At 47.0% G+C, this 23156-nt stretch overlaps 1 protein-coding gene across 3 annotated transcripts in view; it reads left to right on the plus strand.

Annotated features, from left to right (window-relative positions):
* Window positions 1-23156, plus strand: part of EBF1 (EBF transcription factor 1) — a 743411-nt gene that overhangs the window by 490396 nt on the left and 229859 nt on the right. For all 3 annotated transcript variants that reach the window (XM_069653918.1, XM_069653920.1, XM_069653919.1), the window contains exon 7: window positions 8812-8893. In XM_069653918.1, the coding sequence (XP_069510019.1) occupies window positions 8812-8893 (82 nt within the window). The remainder of the gene's footprint in view (window positions 1-8811; window positions 8894-23156) is intronic.

Raw genomic sequence — 23156 nt, forward strand, 5'->3', positions numbered from 1 at the left:
GTCTCTCACTCATGTGGTGCTGGTGACGCAGCGCAGCAGCTGAAGGCCTAAGGAGACGAGCCCTGTAAGCAGAGCAAAGAGGGTACCGCCGCTTGCCAGCCACTGCCATGCCCCAGGAATGGTCACTGGTTCTTGTGTTCTTGATGGGCACAGCCCCTTGGGGCTGATGGGAGTCCCAGGCGGGTGAAAGCTTAGGCTACCTGCTGGTTTACATCTGGGGTGTCTTTTTGAATTGGAGGGTCGCTCGTAGGTTCTGGGTTCAGTTAAGTTTAGCTGAGGTGATACCCACGATAGGCCGAGGTAGTTGGTTTTAGCTGGGGCTGTAGCTTTTCGCCGTACAATTAATATGTTAGACTGGGGCACTAGATGGTTTGCCTTGCGGTAGGTGTTGAGGTCAGAACTAGGGTTTTCCAGAGGCAGTAAGTGGGATTGGCCAGGGCAATAGTTGGGTTTTGATGAGGCTGCATCTTAAATAGCCCATGGTGGCATCTGAATTAGTGGTGGGAGTAGCAGCGGTCGGCTGGGGCAATAGTTCAGGTCTATTTGGAGAATGACTTGGGTCAGGCTGGGACATTGGTGGAGATTGCGTGGGCAGTAGTTGCGGATAAGCTGGGTCAGTAATTTAGTTTGGACAGGGAGTACTTTGAGCTCGGCTGGGGCAGTAGTTGAGTTAGACTGGGCCTCCATTAGACAGTGTTAGAATGGGGCATTTTAGAGTCAGGCTGCGACAGTTCTTGCGCTTAGCTAGATATGTAGTTCAGCGAAGGTCGGGCAATAATCAAATTAATGTGCAGCGGGGCTCTTTGGCCGCAAGTGTAGTTTCCTTTCTCATGCTGCACCAGCGATGCAACTTTCTCAGATTCTCAAAAGCAGGGGCCCTGAACTCTTCGGTGACGAGGATTTTTGGTAAGCAAGTCCTGTTGCAGCACAATCATGACCACTCACAGACCTTATCATCCTGGACCCCTGGGCCTAACTCAGACGCGGTTATCCCACATTGTTGAGAATCCCTGGTCCCTGGTCTCCGCTGTCCCCAGCTTTCCCTGATTGTTCAAAAGGCCTTGTCCCACCAGCACTCTGATCCCAGCAAACCCTCGCCGTTCAGAATTCCTGATGTCTGATGGACTTGAACCCCAGCAATCTTTCACTGTTCAGAATCCCTGTCCAAGCTGCTGCACTTGAACTCCACGAAGCCCTCCCTGTTTGGAATCACTGATCTCAGTTGTACTACTGCCCCATGAATCCCTCCTTGTTTGGAATCCCTGATCTCAGTTGTACTCCTGCCCCATGATTCCCTACATATTCAGAATTCCTGGTCTCAGCTGGACTCTGACCCCAAGAATACCTCCCTGCTCACAATCCCTGGTCATAGTTGCACTTCTGCTCCAGGAATCCCTTACTGTTCTGAATCCTTAGTCCTGCCATCACTGTGGACCCTTGTGTGAGGAATTCCACCATCTGTACAGCGGGTGTGCTCTCACCTGGGCTTTTGGTATTTTTTAAAGAAATTGAATGATGGGAGATCAACCTCGGAAAATGTGTGGGGCTAATCCATAGACATTTTTCTATGCTCACTGCACAACAAACACATAGATCTGTGTACTCTGGGTGGACACAGCCTACAGGTTCTGCCCCCCTTTCCCATTTATTTGGAATGTGATAGCCAGGAGTAGAGGAAGGCATCTCAAGAAGAAGAGGGCAAAATCTTCCTTCGCCCATGCCCAGACTAATTAACTATTAAAGGCTCCCTGCCCATTGTCCGTCCTGCTGGTGGCAGCGCATACTGATGAGTCAATCGAAGCAGGCCTGCGAGAGGCCTGGTTGCACAGCTGGCAAAGAGCAGGAAACCCCAACACCTTTTATTATATGCATATGTCTCAACCTGTAGTCCGCTCCCGCCCTTCAGCATCAAGGGCAGTGAAGTGTCATGTATGGTACATGTGTTTACCGTAGGCAAATCCCACAGAGGGACCCCCATTCAGAGGGTAGGAGTATGTGATTTGATGGAGACAGAAAGTCTGTTTTCTTCCAACAAACTCACAAGGTTTAGCAAATGCCATCTCTCTATGGCCTCCATTTCCTGGTGAGGCCCAGGTTCCGCAGCTCTCGCTAGCCTTCCCAGCATGCCTTCTGTGAAGCACCTTATGCTGAGCCTGAGTAGGGATGGGCTCTTGTTACAATCGCAGGTGTTTGATTGACACCCGATATTTGGGCCCATGTGAGTTTGGTGGCGTTGTTAAGACTGTTTTGTGCTTGGCACCGGTTCCAGTAACACTGGTACCAGTTGAAAGCGCATATTAGAGGTCGGTGCCAGTGGTAAAGCCTGGTTGTAGTTGGCATCATTTACAAGGACCTGTGCTAGGCTGCACCCATTATATGGGACTGTGTGGGGTTGGCACAAGGACCCGTGGTTGGCTGGCACCAATGGACAGGCTGTCTTTGGCTCTCAACAGATGCTTGTGCCTTGTGTTTTAGGCCTGGGCCCGCTGCACAGGGTGTGGGTGGGGTGGAATCTTGCCAGCATTCTATGGCGCGGGGCCACTGTGGGCAGCGGATCGAGTGTCCGCGCCCTTCATCCCTTGTGCTCTAAATGATCAGCCGCTGACAGAAGAGCATCAGGTTCATCCCTGGGGGGGGCAGGGGGAAGGGGCAGACGTTCACTTCACGGCATCCTGCTACCCTTTGACAGGATTATCTGCGGTTTGCTTGACTTTCGTAACCCCATGTTGGCACAAGTGCAAAGGCTTTGCCAGCTGAGAGGCATCAGTCAGGATTCGAAGTACCAGTCTGTGCACTGCCAGCTCGCGAGGCCTGGCCTGGGAAATGTGCTCATATCTGGGACAGGCCCTGTGGGCGGCTGTGCAGTTGTACACAAAACTGTACGCTGCGCGCTCCCCCTTTCAAAGTTGTGTGTTGCATGCGTTCCTCTCGGCACCTGCCCGTTTGCTCTCTTGTAAAGCTGCTCGTTAGCTGTACTCATTTGTAAAGCCGTGCATTGGCTGTGTTCCATTGTACAGCTCTATAATTCAATACAGTTGCAGGTTGACTGCACTAATATATAAACATCCACCTCGGATATGCTGCTATATAAAGCTGTATATTCGCTATAGTCCTGTATGGCGCGTGTGTCGGCCCTGCTCCTTTACAGTGCTGCACATTGCCTGTGTTTCTATGTAAATCTGGAGGACTATTAGCCTGTATGTTGTTTGTGCCTGTGCTCCTTCAAATATAAAGTTGTGCCCTGGCTGTTCTGCAATGTATGGGTGTGACTTGGCGGTGCACATTTGTGAAGCTCTGAGTTGCCTGTGCTCCTCTATAGAGCTCTATGCCTCCATAAAGCAGATAGCCCTACACATAGTGTGTGCGCCTTTAGTGAGGGTTCGAAACTCTGCCGGGCTGACTCATTCCTTCATCATTCCAAAGTCGCAAATTGGGTACCACAAATGTGGGTAATGACACCAGTAATTTTAACACCTGATAGGAAGTGCTCTGAAATTGGGAATGATTCTGTATGTGGCACCATTCAAAACACCACACAACCAGACATGTATACACACCGAAAGACATGCTCAAACACACAGATACAGTGATTTTCGCTTTATGCCCTTTCCATTGAAAGGGTTTCCATCGAAACCCTTTCCAACAAATATTTTCCATCGAATGTTTTATTTTTGTGCATTTTTTGAGGGGTCCCTCAACCCCCCGTTTTTTACCCTTAGAGCCCTACCCAAACGAAAAATAACCCTTCTCCTCATCCATATATGCATTTGATGCAAAAATATGTGCATTCGATGCAAAAAATGTCGATGCAAAATTTTAATTGGAAAGGGTTTCAATGGAAACCCTTTCAATGGAAAGACGAGATACAGTGGTTTTCATATATGTAGATGTGTTCTTTAAATGTCTTTAATAACCGATCACCCTAGCACAGTCTCTTAGTACTCGGCGTGTTGCTGACCATGGCCTATGATTAGTGGGGGCGATGATTGAGAGGAGGGCACAGTTGTCAGCCTGCTCTGAAATCGGAGCTTGCCATCTAAGGCAGATGGTTCTATTAGAAAGGAGTGTCTGGGAACCGGCCCTGAACTGAGAATAATTGGCTTTCTCAGTGGTGGTGGGTGAATGTGTCCATGGAGGAGCCTTAATATTTCCCCTACCTTGCCACGAGCGGCTGCACATTGCAAGTGAGCCTAAACCAACCAAGCCATTTCAGGATGGGACAGGGTATCCCCCTGATAAAAAGTAGAAAATAACGGTTTAAAATTGTGCATTTAGCAGGCCATTGTTGTAAAAAAAATGGGCACTAGACCATGCAACTTACAATCTGTTCCGAAGTGTAGCACACGAAAATACGTTCCATGTCACCAATAGAACACAATAACATTATGTAACATATTTTCATGATACTTGTGCCCACAATGTACTCCAGCATTGCTGCTGTAAAACATACATTTATGACCCATTTGTTGACAATATAGGCCATCATTTCAACTATGAAACACTTGCTTAATTACGTGACCACAAAATATGACAGCATTGCCACTTTAAAACACAATACACGATGCTTGTTCCCAAAACACATGCCAGCACTTCCACTGTAAAGCACCTGTGCAGGATGCCTGTACCCACAATGTATGCCACCACTGTAAAGTATATTTTGTATGTTATTAGTCATTGTCACTGTGCAGATCACATCACTGTCATAGTGGTCTTAATGTGCCAAATCTTTTCTATGTAGAAGTGAATTGCGACTCTGTGTCTAGAGAGTCACTGAGGTCTGTGGGTGAAAATGAAATGGGACCTATGAGAGCAGGAAAGGGGAAGAGTGGCAAAAGTCAAAATGACAAAAACGTGCAGACTTAACTCACAAAATGTAGGGAAAAGAAAACATGAGGGTGAGTTATAGTGATAGGTTGGATGAATGTGTCGGTTTTAGAGTTATTGCCAGAAGCAAATACAATTAAAATTAAGGGACATGAGCGCCCCTTATTAGCCAGCAGAACCTGCATTGAGGCAATTACTAGAGTGGTGGTAGTATTCCCAAAAGTCATGTTTGGATGCATGATGGCCTTGAGATGTGATACAGAGTGCCTGGCAGTTGTGGGACTACTAAATAAATAATACTATTGGATTCCATCCTACTGATAGTCGCAGAGTGTCTAGTAAAACCAAGACTTCTGACGGTGGTGTCAGAGCCAGAAATTAGATGTGTGTTGAATGAGAGCAGGGGCTCACAAAAGGAGTGTTGGAAAAAGGATCTCCTGCCTGAGCCATACCAGATTGGCTTTGGGTGTAGAAGAGAGAAGCTGTGTCAGTAGTGTATGTAGTGAATTGGTAAGTATGCCACTGGGATGCATTATAAGAGAATTAAATTAGAGGCAAGTTTGTAAAATATGAAATGGAAGACGAGAAAGGTCGAAGGAGGCATTCACATTAAGGGCAACACTCTGGAAGAGAAACTGTTCATTGTAAGGCCTGTATGCAAATACTGCCGGGCACCTTGGGTGTAGGCTTTGAGGGTTTCCTGCACTGCTGAGGTGTTTTTCAGCAATGCACAAGGGACTAGGAGAGGATACATTCATCTATTTACTAGGCGTTGAATAGCCACTCACATTACCCACATTATATATGCCACCATTGCCCCTGTCAAACACTTTCCTAACACCTGTGCCTGCAATATATGACAATAATGCCATTATAAGAAGAAATTTTTGTGCTGCATATGCTTAATATATACCAATATTGTCACTTAAATAATAGTCATGCTGACTGTCTCCAATGTATGCCAGGGTTGCCGCTATAAAACATGTTTATGATGTCTGTGGCCAAATACGCCAGTACTGTCATTGTAAAACATGCTCATGCCCACTCTGAGCAGAATATGCCAGTATTTCCCATGTAAAACATTGTCATTTTCTGTGCCAAAAATATCCATGTATTGCCATTGCAAAATATGTTCATGCTGGAGTACCCAAAATATGCCAGTATTGCCAATTTGCAACATTTTCTTGCTGTTTGTGCCCATGATATGCAGCTATTTCTACTATAAAATGAGTTCACACTCTTGTTGCCCAAAATATGACAGTATTGCCACCTAAATATATTCATGCTCTCTGTGCCCAGAAAATGGTGGCATTGCCAATGTACAACATCTCCATGCTCTCTCTGCCGAAAATACTCCAGCAATGCCACCGTAAAACATGTTTATTTAGGCTCCTCCCAAAATATGTCCGTAATGCCTGTATAAATACATGTTCATTCTGCCTGTACCCACTTTATCCATATATGTTCCTATTGCCCTGCAAAAACATTTCCATGCTGCACAACATAAATCTGGAGCTTTCCCTGTCCCATGGAAACCACATACACAGGCAGACACAACGAGTCATTCATGCGCACTCATTCAAACTCGTCATACATGCAGGGACAGACACACACACACACACACACACACACACACTCTCTCTCTCTCTCTCTCTCTCTCTCTCTCTCTCTCTCTCTCTCTCTCTCTCTCTCTCTCTCTCTCTCTCTCTCTCTCTCTCTCTCTCTCTCTCTCTCTCTCTCTCTCTCTCTCTCTCTCTCTCTCTCTCTCTCTCTCTCTCTCTCTCTCTCTCTCTCTCTCTCTCTCTCTCTCTCTCTCTCTCTCTCTCTCTCTCTCTCTCTCTCTCTCTCACACACTCACTCACTCATTCCCACAAACACTCTGTCACACCAATACATACATTCACAAAGATGCACACATATATTTTTTTTATGTACCTTGGCTCGGAACGAGACAATGATTGTGTCTTTCTCTTCCTGGAAGCACAGACTCCCTTGTGTCTATCTGATGATGGAAGGACGGTCAGGGGTAAGGAGCCTCCTTTCACCCCTGCTTCCTACTTTGCAATCAGGCAAGGGGTAGGGCCCGCATTCTGATACCGGCTTGATATAGGCCAGGAGAAAGAGGGATGGAAATGCCTTCACTGTGGTCAACTAGCAGGATTTAACATTGCCCATTTATCTGCTTATTAATTTGGTGATTTACAAAGAATCGCATCCATACAGGATTCTTCTGAGCACTGCATGTGAAAGGGGATGAAACATGGAATGGGTAGATCGAAGACATACAATTGCAGAAGCAGTAATGGCAATGTTGGTATGGTTTATTCTTGTTTCTAGAGGATAATTACATTGCACTGAGCACAACGAATGCCATGTCTTCATGTCGCCGTTCTCCAGGTGTCCCCAACGCACGCTATTCACAATGCCATGCATGACTAAATGTGTGATCGACTGATGTCCACAGACCTAGCCCATCCATAATTCTGTGAAGGATATAATGACACTAGTTTTAGCATATTTTATAATTAACCTCTTTGATTTACATATTTCTATAGGGGTTTATATATTTTTCCAGTTGGTTCATCATGATTTGTGTACTTTTCAAGTCATGTCTTTGAAAATTAGTATTCTTGAAAGCCCCACTTTGAACACATTCCGGCTAAGTAGTTATGAGACAAAAGTAGGTCAAGTCGCTGAGTAGCGGACTGGTATCAAATCACCGCTTCAACACTTAACTTAAGTGTGTGATCTTGTGCATATTATTTTTTCTTTCTTTGTCTTATCTGTGGGAGTTGTAATGTGAACTACATAAGCCCTGTTTTTGTACCAAACTGAAGATGATATAATAAGTCAACAATATGAACGTATGTGTTTTTTTAAAATTATCAACAAATCAGCAATATTTAGATTTTCCCAGATGGTAATGAATTACATATGCCGAGGCGCACGCTGCCAATAGCAGTCATGACAGGATTTTTGATATTCACATATAGGCAGCCTGGGTAACAGTTCTGAATACTCTGTGCTCTACCTTTGTGCCATGAGCAGGGCAATTGCAGGACTCCTGTACAGTTCCACCTGCCCCTCAATGTTTGCTTCGGTGCATGTGTACCAATGCTGAAAACACTAACGGCAATTTGCATACCCGCGTGAGGAGATCTGGGAAATTATTCCATACTCTTATCCAATATACATGAGCCAGGCAATCAACTTTACCATGATGCTTGTCAGGGTCGGATACTTGTGAATTTGTCGGTCTCCCAGTGTTTGTGCCAGGCTTCATAGTGCTGTGCTGGGTGGCTTCTTTTACACAGGTCAGGGACTTCCAATCATGGTGAACTTGCACACCTTTGGGGTCCGAAAATGTTGGATTTCCGTTCTACATGTGTCAGTGGTTTATAATGAAGACCTAGGCCGTTAGTCAGCAGTCCATGTGTTCTGGATTTCCATGGCCCCTTATTCATAAGTCGGGGATTTGGAAATATTGCCATCTCGGAGCTCCTCGCGCATTGGCCAAGTCTCCAGCAATGCCGAACTCAAAGCTCCTCGCTCGAAATCCAGTAGCTAGATATTGCTAAACTGGCCAACCTTAAGGTTGTAGGCCAGGGAACCAATAATGCAGGATTCCTGTGGCCCCTACTTTATATGTCAAGCGTTAATTATAGATCATGTTGACACCCCCAGAATTCCTAGTTTCTAGCTCCAGGAAGGTCAGGTGATGCTGAACTGGAAGTTCTCCTCATTCACATTTCAAAAGTTTGATAATGCTGGATACTCGTGGCCCCCACTTTCTATGTCAAGAGTTAGATACAGGGAATGTTGTCCCCCAGAGCTCCTAGTTCCAGGAAGGTCAGGTGATGCTGAACTGGAAACCTTTCTAGTTTATAGTTCAAAAGTTTGATGATGCATCTTGAACTGCGTAACTTATGCTTTCCTTCCTACTTTGTGCCTGTGTGGCTAAACTATCTTTCTTCTCTTCTTTTACAGGTTCTTCTTGAAATTCTTCCTCAAATGCAACCAAAACTGCTTAAAAAATGCTGGCAATCCCCGGGACATGCGGAGGTTTCAGGTTAGTGGTCATTGCCTTCAAGTACAGGACAGTGGGGGAATGATTCTGCTTTTGGAAGGTATCGGCGGGGACCCCGGTGCCCTGGGTTGGGAGTCTGTTGTGTATGTGCACGCGCCCATATTCAGAAGCAAGTTCCTGATCCTTCGGGCAGAGGAAGTGTTATTATTGGAGGATCCTGAGCCAATGATGACAACGGAAGGCACTGTGCTTCATCGCGCCCGTTTGTCGTGGCTCCGGGGTAGTGCCCCAGCAGTGTCAATACTGAAGAGCATGCAGGCCGATCTCTGTCGGGGAGCATCAGCAATGATTGCTGTCACAAGCTTCAGGCGACGTTTTCTAGCCGACGCGGATCATTTTTAAGGGAAATAAACCCAAAATACATCAATGGACCTACAGCCTCCCATTCACTAAATGGTATGACAGATCTCACATGGGTTATTAAAACAGCAGGACAGCACCTGAGATACCCAAAGTCCCATCAACCTAAGCCTTGCCCAGGTCTGCTTCTTCCCTGTGGCTCAGTTGGGGGGGTGGGGTGATCAGTATTCAGGAAGCCCCACAATATCCATGACCATTGTATGTGTCAAAGTGGCAGAAATATCACTGGCCCCTCACAAGCCATTCAGATCATAATACAAAACAGCACATCACCGTTGCAATAGACTATCGTGTGACCTGTTATGCATACCTGAGCAACACATTGCAGTATGTGCCAGCTCAATTTCCGCACTTGTTTTGTATTTACTAATCCCAATGATGTCATTGTCGCCATTTCATTTCAGATCCCTTAACACTTCACGGGATGTTATGTTATGTGAAGTTGACTTATACCACGCACCGTTACCATTTGCATGGTCTCCAGGCGCTCACATGGCTCTTTAAAAAAGAGGCTAGGGTTATTAGCATGGAGAGAGGGATAGGATTGAAGTTGTGCTCATTTGTTGATGCGTGCAGAACCACGAGCAACTAGTGTCTGCGTGTGTCTGCTTTCTAAGGGTGCTTTGATTGTGTGCACTGGCTTGTTGTGTCCGGAGGGGTAAGGCCCAGTGTCTGGGATTGTTTGTTGTTTATGGATGTTTGTTGTGGTGGATGTTTGTTTTGTGTGTTCAGTGGGTAGTGTGGCTGGCCCCTTCAGGGATGTGCCTACTAGTACCTTACCCTAACTGCTTCCAATTCTACAGAGTTGGTACAAGCACCCTCATGGAGGAGGCCTCTTCGAATGATATGGCCTTCTATTTCCAAGAGACATTGCACTCATGCCTTAATGCTTGACTGGATTTGATTTCAATGCACTTGCATAAAAGATCTTAAAAGTGCACTTTTCCTTGTTGGATTTTCCCAGAGTAAGATGGGGAGACCTGGTAGACTCCCTCACCATCAACTGTAGTGATGTATATGTGCTCCACCATTGAATATCCTGTTGATAATTTAGTTTGCTGTAAGTTTTTGGTGGCTTGGAGTTTTATTCCCCAACTAGCCCCATAGAATAGTGGGATCCAGGCCACTGTTGTGATCTCTGGATAGTGCACTGGTTCCAAGGCAATGCTGAAAGGGTGACCACCAGGAATGGCAGTGTTCCAGTGGAGGCCGCACCATCCTTCATATACCTGCTGCATATTCATGTATATCCACCCCGCGTGCAGATAAGGTTGTGAGATACCCCCGTCAGTGAAATCAGTCACATGAAGATGGAAAGAGCATGGTTACCCATGTTACATGTCTCGGGATGGGTCTGGGTCATGGGGCACGAAAGACGTGCAGTCTTACTTTAGGTGGGGAGTCACAGGAGCAAGATCAAGTGGGATGATGCTCCCTTGCGGGTATTCTTTAATGCAGAGTGTAAACCTGGACATGGCCAGCATACTTTTTCTACAGAAGGGGTGCTAACTGGTAACTTAATAAATGGCAACTTGTTTGTTTTGGTAGAGGGCGCTGTGCCCTGGGATGGCTCTGAAAATCGTGGCCAGTGTCTTGCGATTCGTTCCCTCTTTAAGGCAACGTGAGATGGGTTGACTGTGGCCACCCCTGGGAAAGTGGTGGATCGACCTAGCAACAGTGTTTTTAATGGATCAGCGATTCTCAGTTTGCCATTGCAACACAGGCTCACGAGGGGAATCGTAGTACGATTGTGGTCTCCATCTCCAGACCATATGGCTAAAGCCCAAACCAGCATTGCATGTTGTTTGACGACAGTACATTCGCTTCAGCCAGGCAGGCTGGAGACGCGATCAACATGGAGCCATGGTAGGAAAGGTAAGTTGACGGAATGGGGGAATATAGAGGGGGAGGGGCAAGGCAATGGGATGCCGGGCCATGTAGTGGGAAGGTGGGCACGGGGGGCCTGCTTGAAAATGACCAGGGTAAGGGGAGAAAAAGAAAAGGAGGCGACCATACACTGTGTCATAGCCACAGGACAATGGCCACTATCGTTATCATCTAAAGGGTCCAAATGGACCCAGTCCTGGCACCTTTGGCTCCAGGCTCATGAGAAAGTGTGCTATGGGGAACGTGCATCCAGCCCGGGAATGGCCATTAGGAAACATTGGGGAGCATGTGCAGCAGTCTCTGGGAGTGGCAAGGTGGTGCTACAAGGCGGGGCTAGAGAGGAGTGGCTGGGACCAGGCTATTTAAGCTAGTTCCACCCTCATGCGAGCGATTTGCCTTAGTCTGCTTTCTGCAGCGTAACGCTTACCGCCGCCTGAAGCGCTCTTACCCGTTTCCAGCTCATCATCAACGCGCATCTCGCCAAGTTCCAGTACATCATCTTCAGCACGCACCTTATCTGATTCCAGCCACACCACCGCTTGAAGCACTGCTTACCTGACTCCAACACTTCATCTTAGCGTGCACCTTACCTGCTTCCAGCAATACCATCGCTCAACGCGCAGCTTACCTGACTCCAGCAACACCATCGCCGGACGCGCATTTTACCTGTCTCCTGCAATTCCATCACCTGCAGTGCATTGCATCTTACCTGATTCCCATTGTCAACGGAGTCAGGGCGGGACACACAGACCAATGAAGCAACTAGGTCCATCAAAGGCGCTCCTGCTGATGAGAAGCAGGGCGGAGAGCTCATCCTCACAAGAAAACAGGGGCAGTGCCAGCAACCAGAGCAGCCCACACTACAGCAGCTGGGGAAGGAGTCTGATCCAAGGGAGCCAAGTCCAGGGAAGTCTCCAACCGTGCCCCAACGTCCCTGCAGAGACCAGGCGAGCGAAACACACCGCTGATTGTTTGTCAGTGCTATTGGGACCTGATGGTGGGTGTGAAGATTTGAGCAAGATCCAAGGACGCTTTGTTTGGAAATTCTGAGTAGTCCAGAAAGGGGCTTCCTCTTGCTGTTCTCAGACAGATGCTCTGGTGTCGAGGCTGAGCTGAACCTGGGGATTCCCTCTGTAAAGAGCAGAGGGGGGTCTGCACTTCCACTCTCTATATGGTAGAGGGGAGGCACAGAGACCCCTGCCAAGATTCTCTAGTATTGGTAGACATACTTGAGCAATCAAGGCCTAGCTTCTCGGGAGGTGATGCAAGCTGGTTCTTAAGTATAGTGTAGTCCCCAAGCACCCACGAAGGAATGTCCACACACTGTATCGGTTAAAAACACAGTCTTTATATAATTAGTATACACGATCACGATAACTCACTTTGTACTCCGAAAATCAACAATGGTAAATATGTACAATTCTAAAGTGGTACCACTAAAGTTATTAGATCTTACTAAAGTGCATACAGTCAGAATGACACACAGATCAAAATAAAGAGGAAACCAGCAGTAGAGAGAGGAAGGAAAGCAAGATGGTTGAGCAATTGGCAGAATACTGGTAACTACCGTTAAACACAGCTCTATGTGGAGATCCCCCCACCCGGGCAACCTGTAGAAGAAAGATACAAGCCCAGTCCATATATTGTTCACCCTTAGACTTCCCAATAATTCTGCAACCCCAAAGTACCTTGGTGTTGTAGCGTTTTGCGTCAGGGAAATCGACAACCCTTCTTCAGCGTCCTCCCTTTAAGGCAGGAGTCACGGGTCGTAGAACGTCTGACGGAGAACAGGTTGAGCTACGACGGTGAAGTGGCCGCGTCGTTCCTAGCTGTGCTCATTGACAGGGAAACGTAAACATCCTGCCAGGAAGAGGCGTGCGGGGCACCTCGTGTCGATAGTTTTGGACCGCAAACAGATGAAGAACTGTGGCCCAGCAACGGCGTCGAGTCGTCGGCGTCTCTGTGATCTTTGGGTGGCGGGAAACCCACCGGTGGATGCTCCTTGCCGCGTCGACGGTTAGGCCTTCTCCAGCAGGATACAGCGGCGACGATGCGGACGAGAGCGTCCTTGGATCAATGAAGTTCTTAGGCAACGGGAGCACGGCGCCTCCAGTCGGTGATGGTGGTCATCGACAGTGGCGGACAACTGTCCGGGCCCTTCTCCTTGGAGTTCCGCAGCAGTCCCCGTATCGGGTTGGCAGCCTGTCGAAGGTCTGTCTACCAGGGAGCTTAGGCAAAGATCAGCTGTGCACGATGGTCCCTCTTAGCTCGGGAAGAGGGCGCCGTATCAGGTCCTCTCTGGGTCAGTTCTTGAAGCACAGCAGCGTTCCGATTGCGAAGGAGAGCAACGGCAATTCTTCTCGTCCAGCAGGGCTCAAGGTTAAGCTTCACTCCAGTTACTCATCGTAGTGGACTTCAGCTTCTGAACACGATTCCTAGCAGTGAGTGGTCCCCAGATATACTGTTGATCTCCCATTCATTCTGCTGGGTCATACTCAAGCATCCAATCATGACTACGGGCATTCATGCAGGCAGGCAGCCAATCAGGCACACAAGGTATTCAGGCCATTCACTTCTCTCCAGACCCTGACAACAAGTTATGTGTATTGGGACAAGTACCGAGCCATGCAACACTCCAAGCTGCATTCATACCGGTTTCGGGCAGGGCTGTCTCAACCATTGTGTCAAACACCAGATACTAGACAGTCACAACATATAATATATATTTGTCACACACTCCGTTCACCCAGGTCCCACCCACAGGCGTACCCACAACATACGGTCGTTGAGAAGGCTCCAGCCAGTCTGGTCGGCACTTTCCCACACTACCATACACAAAACTTCCACCCAACAGCCAGTCAGGGGGAAGGGACAGAGGCAGGGCTTCCCGGGACTTCGGGAAGATCAGGGTAACAGGTGATGGAAGGCAAGAGGCCAATTCTAATGACACGGCCTGGGCATCCCAAAATGGAGGACGCTCAGGGCACCAGTCATTTCAGCACGGAGCTGCCACCAGCCCTTAGCCGTGTGTGACCTGTGTGTGACTGTGGGTCACACACAGGGGCCCAAAAACATACACTAGGGGTTCAGGGTTGTACCCCTGCCCATGGGTGCCATAAGGGTATCCTACGGGTCCAGTCACCAAACCAAAGGAGAGAGCTGCACCGCCAGGAGTCCCACATGAACTCCTGCGCGGAAAACACGACTGAACACACAATAAAAAACAGTAAAGGACAAGGATACGGAGGCCCTGTCCCTCCGATGCATTACCAGCATCACACCCTCTTTTGTGATGTGAATGGAATCTCCTATGGAATAGGCAGAATCTGTGAATCTCTCTTTTTGTTTGGCGTGGGTGAGATGGTTTTGTCAGTGTTCTGGGCATTTAATTAGAAAGCTCATAACTTATGATGGACATAAGGGCAATGTTTCGGGGTCAGCAAAGTCTCGCATGCAGATTTGTTGCCTATATTTTACTGATGGAACCCACTTCTCAAGCTGTCGTATACTTTCAATGCTGGATACACCGGCTAAGCTATTCACGAGGTTATTATTAGCTGAATTGACTGATTGGGTGAAGCTAAAGCCAATCCTTCTACCTAATCAGATGGGCTTTTGTAAGACCTTCTCGACAATAGACAATATTACCACCTTTGTCACATTACTTGAATGAGCCTGGGAAACCTGCAATGAGGACATCTCTGTTGCCTATTTGGATTTTAGTGCAGCGTTTGATACAGTGAATAGGAATACACTTTGGCACAAACAATCAAGCTGCGGCAACCCTATGGGCTTACTGAACTTGATTATATTACTCTATCAAAACACTTCTATAGAAGTTAGAATAGATAACAAGGGAGTGCTGGTGGCTTCAATTTTGACTCATACTGGCCTGAAACAAGGGTGTATCTTCTCACCACTGTTATTCAATCTATACTTTCCCTATTTACCGGAATATCTGCATGAAGTACAGACATATCCCCCTAAGTTTGGAAATATTAATATTGCCTGGCTGGGTTATGCAGATGATCTTTTATTGATCAATATGACTCCTAGAGAGCCGAAATTGCTAGTTTACACAAACTCTAAGACTGGCAATCTCACAATCTCATGGCATTCCGGAGAACCAGGAAAAAGACATGAAAAGGGTATAAATGGAAACTAAATGGGAACTTGTGGAATGTGTGAAGGAATATAAGTATTTTGGGGTCATTATTGATAAAAAATGTACCTGGTATCCACACCGAGAACAATTGGAAGTGGCCGGGAGACAACAGTTTGTGGGCATAAGGCGTTTTGCCAAACAGCACGCAGGCTACTGCATCTGATCCTTGATTAAGATCTATAAGGCAAAAATCATCACTAAACTTCTCTATGGGGCATAAAAAGGGGCTACTACGAAACTAAGAGAGCTGTGTAAAGTAGTGTCATATTGCATTAGGAATTTCCCTCAGAGTTTACATATTGAATTTCTTTTTTGTTTTTTTATTGTTTTTATTTTACCACAAAAGGCATATCAGGGCTAATTACAAGTGGCAGGCATAAAAAAACCCACAATAGATAATTCTGAGAACCAAATCAACCGCCATATAAGAATGAAAGAGGGGGGGATTGCCATATAACATATAATTCACTAAAAGTACTCCAAATATCATCACATCTTTCTAATCATTGTTTAACTTGAAAAGACACTCTCTCTACTGGAAAGAAGCAACAAACTATGTAGGAGGGCTTCTTCTCTTTGGGCAGAATCCGGAATTGGATAAATCTGCCAACTAAATCTAGTAGTCACAATTAAATGTTACAGAACACACCAATTGAAGGTATATATGTATATATATAACATTCAAATTCAACTTACTTCCCACAATGGAATGCTTGTGGTCTAGAATACTAGTAGCTAATGTATAGAGAACATGCAGGCTGTGTAAAAACCCTAACTTTATCGATTCGATGAAGCACCTTATACTTTTTTGCGACAGCACCCGGCTGGCCAAGGAATGATATTTTATTCATTCTAGCAATGTATATACAAATGATGTAGACAATGCTGTATGGATGGATTTGATGATGAGTAGTAACATTTCTAACGAGTTAGATTTATATAGGATTTTAATAGCAATATTTGAAATGATAGGAACTAAAATTTTAATTGGTTTATGTAGTAATTCTACATTTTCTCTTTTATCGGTCTTTTGTGATTAACTTATTGAACAAATTCATGAATTTTACTATGTTAAAATGTTTGTACACTTTGTATACATGTTTTTTTATTTGGACATAGTGAAAACGTTTAATTTGTAAATCAGGTAACTAATTTTAAAAAAAAGAAAATTGACGGAACTGTATAATACCTAAAGGAGTATCCTAACACTTACCTAAGCATGGAAAACATGTGGTTAAAATTTGATCTAGTAAACACACTAGAGGTAACAGGAGCAAGACGCGTATTATGATGGGAAGAACAAACATTTAAGCTATGCAGGTTGAACCAATTAGAGACTGCACAGGAATAACGCTCTTAGAGCAGTGGGAATTAATAATCTGATAAGTATTTAAGTATTGCAGGAGGTGACATTTGGACAAATTATGTTAAGGTGTAAAGGCATAGTCATAGTTTTCAGTTTATTTGGCCTTTACAAATGACTTCTTCCAGAAACTGGAGTGCCCCCATATGAGTGTTCCCTTCTTTACACTCACTGGTATGCAGCCACTCCTCCAGGTGTCTTGTTTCTCTTTTCCGGCTTCAGCAAGCAGCGCCCACCGCCCTTGAACCTTGTTGCGCTTAGCTCCATTCTTCCTTCACATAAGCTATCGCCAGCCCGTAGCGATCGGGTGTGGACACACAGCAAGAGGTACTGCAGGTGTCGCGACCCTCTCATGGCCCGCTAGGACCCCAGCGTCTCTGTCAACCTTCTACTGCACACAGTGTCCTTCCCACGGCCCCTCTCCAGCCTGCTCCACGTCTGCCATCCACGTCCTTCTCTCCAGGCGGGTTTCTCTCCCTGTTTCCCTGACGGTCTCTCCTTTTATGCACCTGTGGCCTGTTAAATGGTTGCAGGTGCAAGTCTTTTACTTCAGTTGCCTGACCATAGTTAAGCCTATTATCTGGACATGCCTGACTATTGCAATGGTACTCCTCCACAGTCCTCTTTCTGATCTCAGTACCAAAGTGGTGTGAATGAATGGAAGTGTGCATAGCTCCCAGTTGCCTCCTCCTCGTCCAAGTCCTAAAGTGAAATGGCTGTGGGACATTTTGTGTGTACAAAAGAGATAAAGACTGACAATAACCCATGAAGGCAGGGGGTGGGCAGAGTTCATTTTGGCATGGGAAGGGGGATACCATGTCTCACCCAAAGACATCTTCTCCCCGCTCCCAATGTCCCTCCACCCAGGTGATCCTCCCTCGCATATAAATTCCCAGGTTAGGGATCCAAGAGCGATAGGCTTTCCCTGGCCACCTGAGAGGGGGATTCAGAGGGTGCATAAGTGAGGATGCTGTAAGGTTCCTCACAAGGGGTAACCACATCTAACTTGTTTATCACTTCACAAGCTTGTGGATGCACATAACTAAGGTCCTCAAGGAGTAATCCCTCGATTAATCCAACCTACATGTCGTTTTTTAGTTTTGAACTAGGAAATCAGAGGGAGGAGGGAAACGGAAATGTATTTTAATGATAATATTATGCCGATTTTGATTTAATTTTATTATCATGGTTTGGAAGATTCTGTATGATAATTGTAAAGATACATTTATAAAATGCAATTATTATGTCTGTATTACAATAATAAATAATAATTAAAACAATGCCCCTATGTGTCTTTATGAATGGAAGGTCTGAACAAGTCTCCCTCAACACAATGCAACAGAGCCAACCACTTACAATCTCTCAACCCTGTCTTTTCACTGGTGCTGACAGCAGTCACTCACAGACCACGCTGACATCCTGTGGTATATGGATTTAGAATGGTGCAGCTGATACTCTCGACTCTCTCCAGTGAGCATCTCATTGGCTGGACGATAGGGCAGGAAACACACCTCGGCTGCCTCAGAACCAATGGCGGATGCATTGAGAGTTCAAATGCAGTGTAACAAGCATTCCTTGCCTGCCTCCCTACATCAGATTACCAACATTATTCTGGTTCAAGCCCACATGCAGCTTCGGCCTCACAACACATTTTTTCCTTACTCCCTTACCCGCTCAGTTGTAAGTGGTGGATATCGGAGCGGGTCTCCAGTTCTGCACAGTTTTCTGGCCAGGATCCGTAAGGTCCTCGCCAGAAGAATCCTCTATCAAGTATGAATTTACTAAGATGTGAGCCAGTGGAGATTGTCATAGCACAAACCAAATTGCCTCTAGGCACTTCAATGCTTATCGAAATTGCCCCGTTTGTTTTTTACTTGGAGCATAGTAGTAACAATGCACCTGTTTCTGAGCACTCCTAATTTTGTCAGATAAAGGAATGGGGTTAAATCAGATCACATTTACATCACAAGATGATGGGGAGTGTGGAGGCTATCATGAGAACAAAGGTCTTCTGGTTTCAATTTAGCTTCTGGACCATATCTGAGCACAGTGTCCCTAACAGTGATGCAGAATGAGGCAATCTAATAGCTGACGGGAGAAATCTGCAGCAAAGAGAGGCATGTTGGAGCGTCCTTTGCCTGCAGTGCGTACGACTGTGTGAGTGCTGCCTCCCACATGATGCTAGTATACACAGGACAATATCACAGATCCACGGGTCAACACCAGATTTCAGAGGGTGTTAAGACAGAACTTGACCTAGGAGGAAATCATCCACCCCAAGCCTTCCATTCCATCAGCGGAGACCTTTGCACTTCTGAGGGTTGCAAGAACTAGAACATGTTGTCCTAAATAATCAGGTACACATGTGAGTGGCGCACTTCAGATCCTATGCAGAGGCTGATGTTGTGCCGCTGGTTATACACGCGTTGTCTTCGATCTACAGTTCTTTCCAGCAATTCACAGCAATTATCCCAGAGACAAGCTGAGGGAAAACACATAGGGCCCCTTTCCGAGGTTGGCGGTAAGGGGTTAACAGCGCCGCATTACGAGGTCCTTTAGCCGGTTCCTCAAAGGCAGCTGGTTTTACCAGGCCCCCTTAGTGGGAGCCATTAAAGGTCCAGCATGCAAACAACGGGCCCGTTATTAACGGGCCCGTTGTTAGCATGGTCCCCATTCCCATTGACCCTATGAGGGCTCGAATGGGAATGGGTTCCCTGAATGGGGAAATACTGGGTCCTCCAAGGTTGGAATGGCCTGGTAATTCCCCATTCAGGGAACCCAGACCAGGTATGCGGTATGCGGGTAGCCATGGCGTTAATAGCACCATGGCTACCTCCAACCTTTGCAATGAGGCCATCAGTCATTTTGTGCACCGACCTCTTGAATTTGGGGTTCACGGTCCAGTGAGCTGCTAGGACTCTGTTTTGCCTGGTTGAATGGGTGCTGCTCATTTCCATTTTAGCTGTTTAAAAGCAGACACCATCTGAGGCATCTGGGGTTCAGACCTTCAAAGTTAGAGAGCCCTGGTTTTTACAATTTCAGTTACTGAGAATAATGTTGCCATTTTTTTCCATTCTGAGAGCAGGTCCAGAGCTCGAGCCCGTATGAGTCATCTCTGCTAGATAGTAAAGCTTCGTTTTGAACAAGAAAAATGCAATTTGTAGATCATGAGCTCTGGTCAATATCTTTTACTAGTCAATGTTTAACGATAGGAGATTCTTAGCAAGTGAACAAACTTGGGGTTCAACGCCCGAATAATTGACAAACCACACAAAGCCCTCCGAGGTGGCGAGGGGTGCCTGGTCGATAAGATTGGCAGCCACATTGATCCTGATATGTTTTCGAACTTTGAAGAGTCTAGCCTGGTCCTGGGTAGATTGTGTGTATCATCGGACTGTTTGAGGTTGATCCAGAGCACATGCACCGCCCTCCAGGGCCTGCTTCCACAATCCTTCTGTTTGAACTTGATTTTGGGGATTGTTGAGATGTGTCCCAATGTTGGAAGCACGGCGAGGGGACTGTTTCCTGACTTCAATGAGACGGGGTCCATGTCAGAAAAGGGCCTGACGATAGGAGACTGTGTCTCATCCTCCATGGGTTCTCCTCATTGGTTGCCGGTTGCTAGGATACACATGAATGCTCTATGCATAGACCACTGGGAATTTGGGGATGCAGAAATCTCAGCCCGATCTTCCAAACAGATGACTACATCCTGCATATAAAACCCTGCAGGTTATTGCACCTGTTCCATCTGTAGGACTGGGAGGCAGGACATTCTCGGCCCAGGCAGCCCTACTTTGGAACCCAGGGCCTGAGACTGGTGATGCCAAGGGAGATCAGCCACGATTACAGAGCGCCCTAATAGCTATGTCCCACCCATAGCCGGGTGAGACCTGAAATACTTACCCTTATTCATATTACCTGCAAGAGGATGACAATGTACATCCCTGGGTCTCCTGTATTTCTGCTCTAGTGCCTTTGTATGCACCCCCAATCCCCCCGTTCCCTGCATTGTAGCCTAGTGCCATGTGCAGCTTCTATGTCGCTCTCTGTTTTGCACTGAGAAATAAATAACCATGAAAGCCACACAGTGGGGCAGTGGGGACAACAGGCTGTGCAGCGGGTCGGTGGGAGTAGAGCAGGGCCGGGGCTGCACCGAGTTCCATGGACCAGGAGGCGGAGGGCAGGGCTCGGGATAGGGATCTCTGGGATCAGAAGCGGGGAACGCGGGGCATGCCTCGGAAGCAGGCCTGGAGCAGCAGGAGCCGGCGCCCTCCACGTTCCCTTCCAGGGTGAGCGATGGGATTACCAGGGCAAGCCGCCGAGATGTGTTTATTCCTCTGTACAGCGGAATATAATAATTGTCTGTTAATTGCGGCCCTGGCGCTCACCTCATGTTCAGTGGGGGGAGCAGCCATCAAACAGCGCCCGCTTAATCCTGCCATTATGGCGACTAATTAACTTAGCTGCAGAGTTGATTTCTTCCTCCATTATCAGCCCCTGTCAGCCTCGAGCACATGGCCGCGCGGGGAGGCCTCAGCCCCGTGATTGATCACCGATAGATTGACATGCAGATTAATTTAATTAGAATCACCTCACTTGAGGAATGAAAGCAAGTGGCCCCGGTCCTCGTGGATCGGGAGCCGGGGCAGGCAGAGTGGCTGCTGGCAGCTTTCCCGCGCTCCCCGGAGCAGCTCCTTCTGGATTTGCAGGCCTCTCCGAGAGGTTCTTCTGCGCCTTAGCTGGCCACAGAAAGGTGTACTCTCACCAGGAGAAGTCGGGGCCCCCCTCCCAGAACTGCTTAATCATAGATGCTGTGTCTTATGAGCATGGTGACCCACCCAAGATAGCACCAGCAAACTCAAACCAGGACTAGTAAGTCAATAGAAATAGAGAGAACGCACAAGAACCCCCCTGCCCCCGCCCCCCACACCCCTAGTATAGCAGGACACAACTCCCAAGAAGAGTGGCAAGCATATACATGCCTCTCGTGAGGTGTACAAGGCAGGGACGAAAGAGCTGTAGATAAACAACTTCAGAGAGAAACGGAGGAAGGTGGGACAGACACGAAGGACACAAGGGTTGTGAGGAATTCCACCATCCGCATGGTGGGTGTGTGCACTTGCATGGGGTTTTTAGATTTTAAAAGAAATTGAATGATGGTAGATGAACCTCCAGAAAATGTGTGAGGCTAATCCGTGCAAATGTTCCCATTCTCACTGCACGACATACACATAGACCCATGTACTCTGGGTGGACAAAGCCTACAGGCACTGTCCTCTCTGTCATGTGTAGTAGGGATAGGACAGCCAAGAGTACATCAAGGCATCTGAGAAGGGGGATGGCAAAACATTCCTCCTGCCATAGCCAGCCTAATTAACTATAAAAGGCTCAATGGATCCGCCCTGTCATTTTCTGTAAGCACTGCAGATGGTGGCAGCAATTAACATAATTAACATAATAATAGAGTATACTTCAAACAAGCCCACATGGGGCCTGGCTGCAGAGTTTAACAATAGAGACAGGAAACACTAACAACCTTGTATATGCACTGTGTCAACCTGAAGCCAGCTTCCGCCTCTCAGTATTAAGGGTAGTGACCTGTCATGTCTGGGACAATATGTTTACAGTAGGCAACCCCCGCAGGGGGGGCCCATTCAGAAGGTACGAGTATGTGGATTGATGGAGACAGAAAGTCTGTTCTTGCCACAACTTCAAGGGAGACCTGTGTTTTGATCAGGAACCACAGAGAGCTCAATTAACCAGAGAGACCCTTTGATCCACAACATACAGGAAGATGGGTGGGACTTAGTAGTACATGTTTTCACCCCTTTAGCTTTGCTGTTGCTAAGCACTCTGATTATGACCACATGCAAAACAGAAGATTGTTGGTGGGGACCCAGGAGTAGTTCATTACGGTAGGATTAGCCTGCACCAATCACCGGGAGCCATTAGGCTTTAAAAGAGGGCTGAGCCCCTCTCTTAGCAGATCATCCGAAGACTTTGCAAGGAGTAGCAAGAAGAACTTATTCAGACCCTGGCTGAAGGTACAGTCTGCCTTACATCTTCCACCAGTGAAGGAAGGTGTCACGATGCCTACCCCCGGGGACCCAGACCACATCCAGCAACCCCGGAAGCAGGCATCAAATTATCCTAAGCAAGCCCAACAACCCCTGCTAGGGGCTATTTGGGTCCAGTCCTGGCGGTTATGACGCCAGGCTCATATGGAGAGTCAGTCCTGGCGCCATAGGCGCCAGGCTCATAGGTTAAAACTTACCTGATGCAGACCATGCTGCAAGAGCTCCAAGCCAAAAGAGGCTTGGAAGGGACTACTTTACTTACGGACTATTTTTTACTCAGGCGGGGTTGGGGAGGAATACTTACCTGGGACTACTTTGGAGGCTATTTAAACCACGCCCAAAGAGCAGCACACGCTTCGCGTTATTCTGCATCCAGCAGCGTAACACTCA

The sequence above is a fragment of the Ambystoma mexicanum genome, chromosome 3q (genome assembly GCF_040938575.1).
Source record: "Ambystoma mexicanum isolate Mex_15411 chromosome 3q, UKY_AmexF1_1, whole genome shotgun sequence".
NCBI lineage: Eukaryota > Metazoa > Chordata > Amphibia > Caudata > Ambystomatidae > Ambystoma > Ambystoma mexicanum.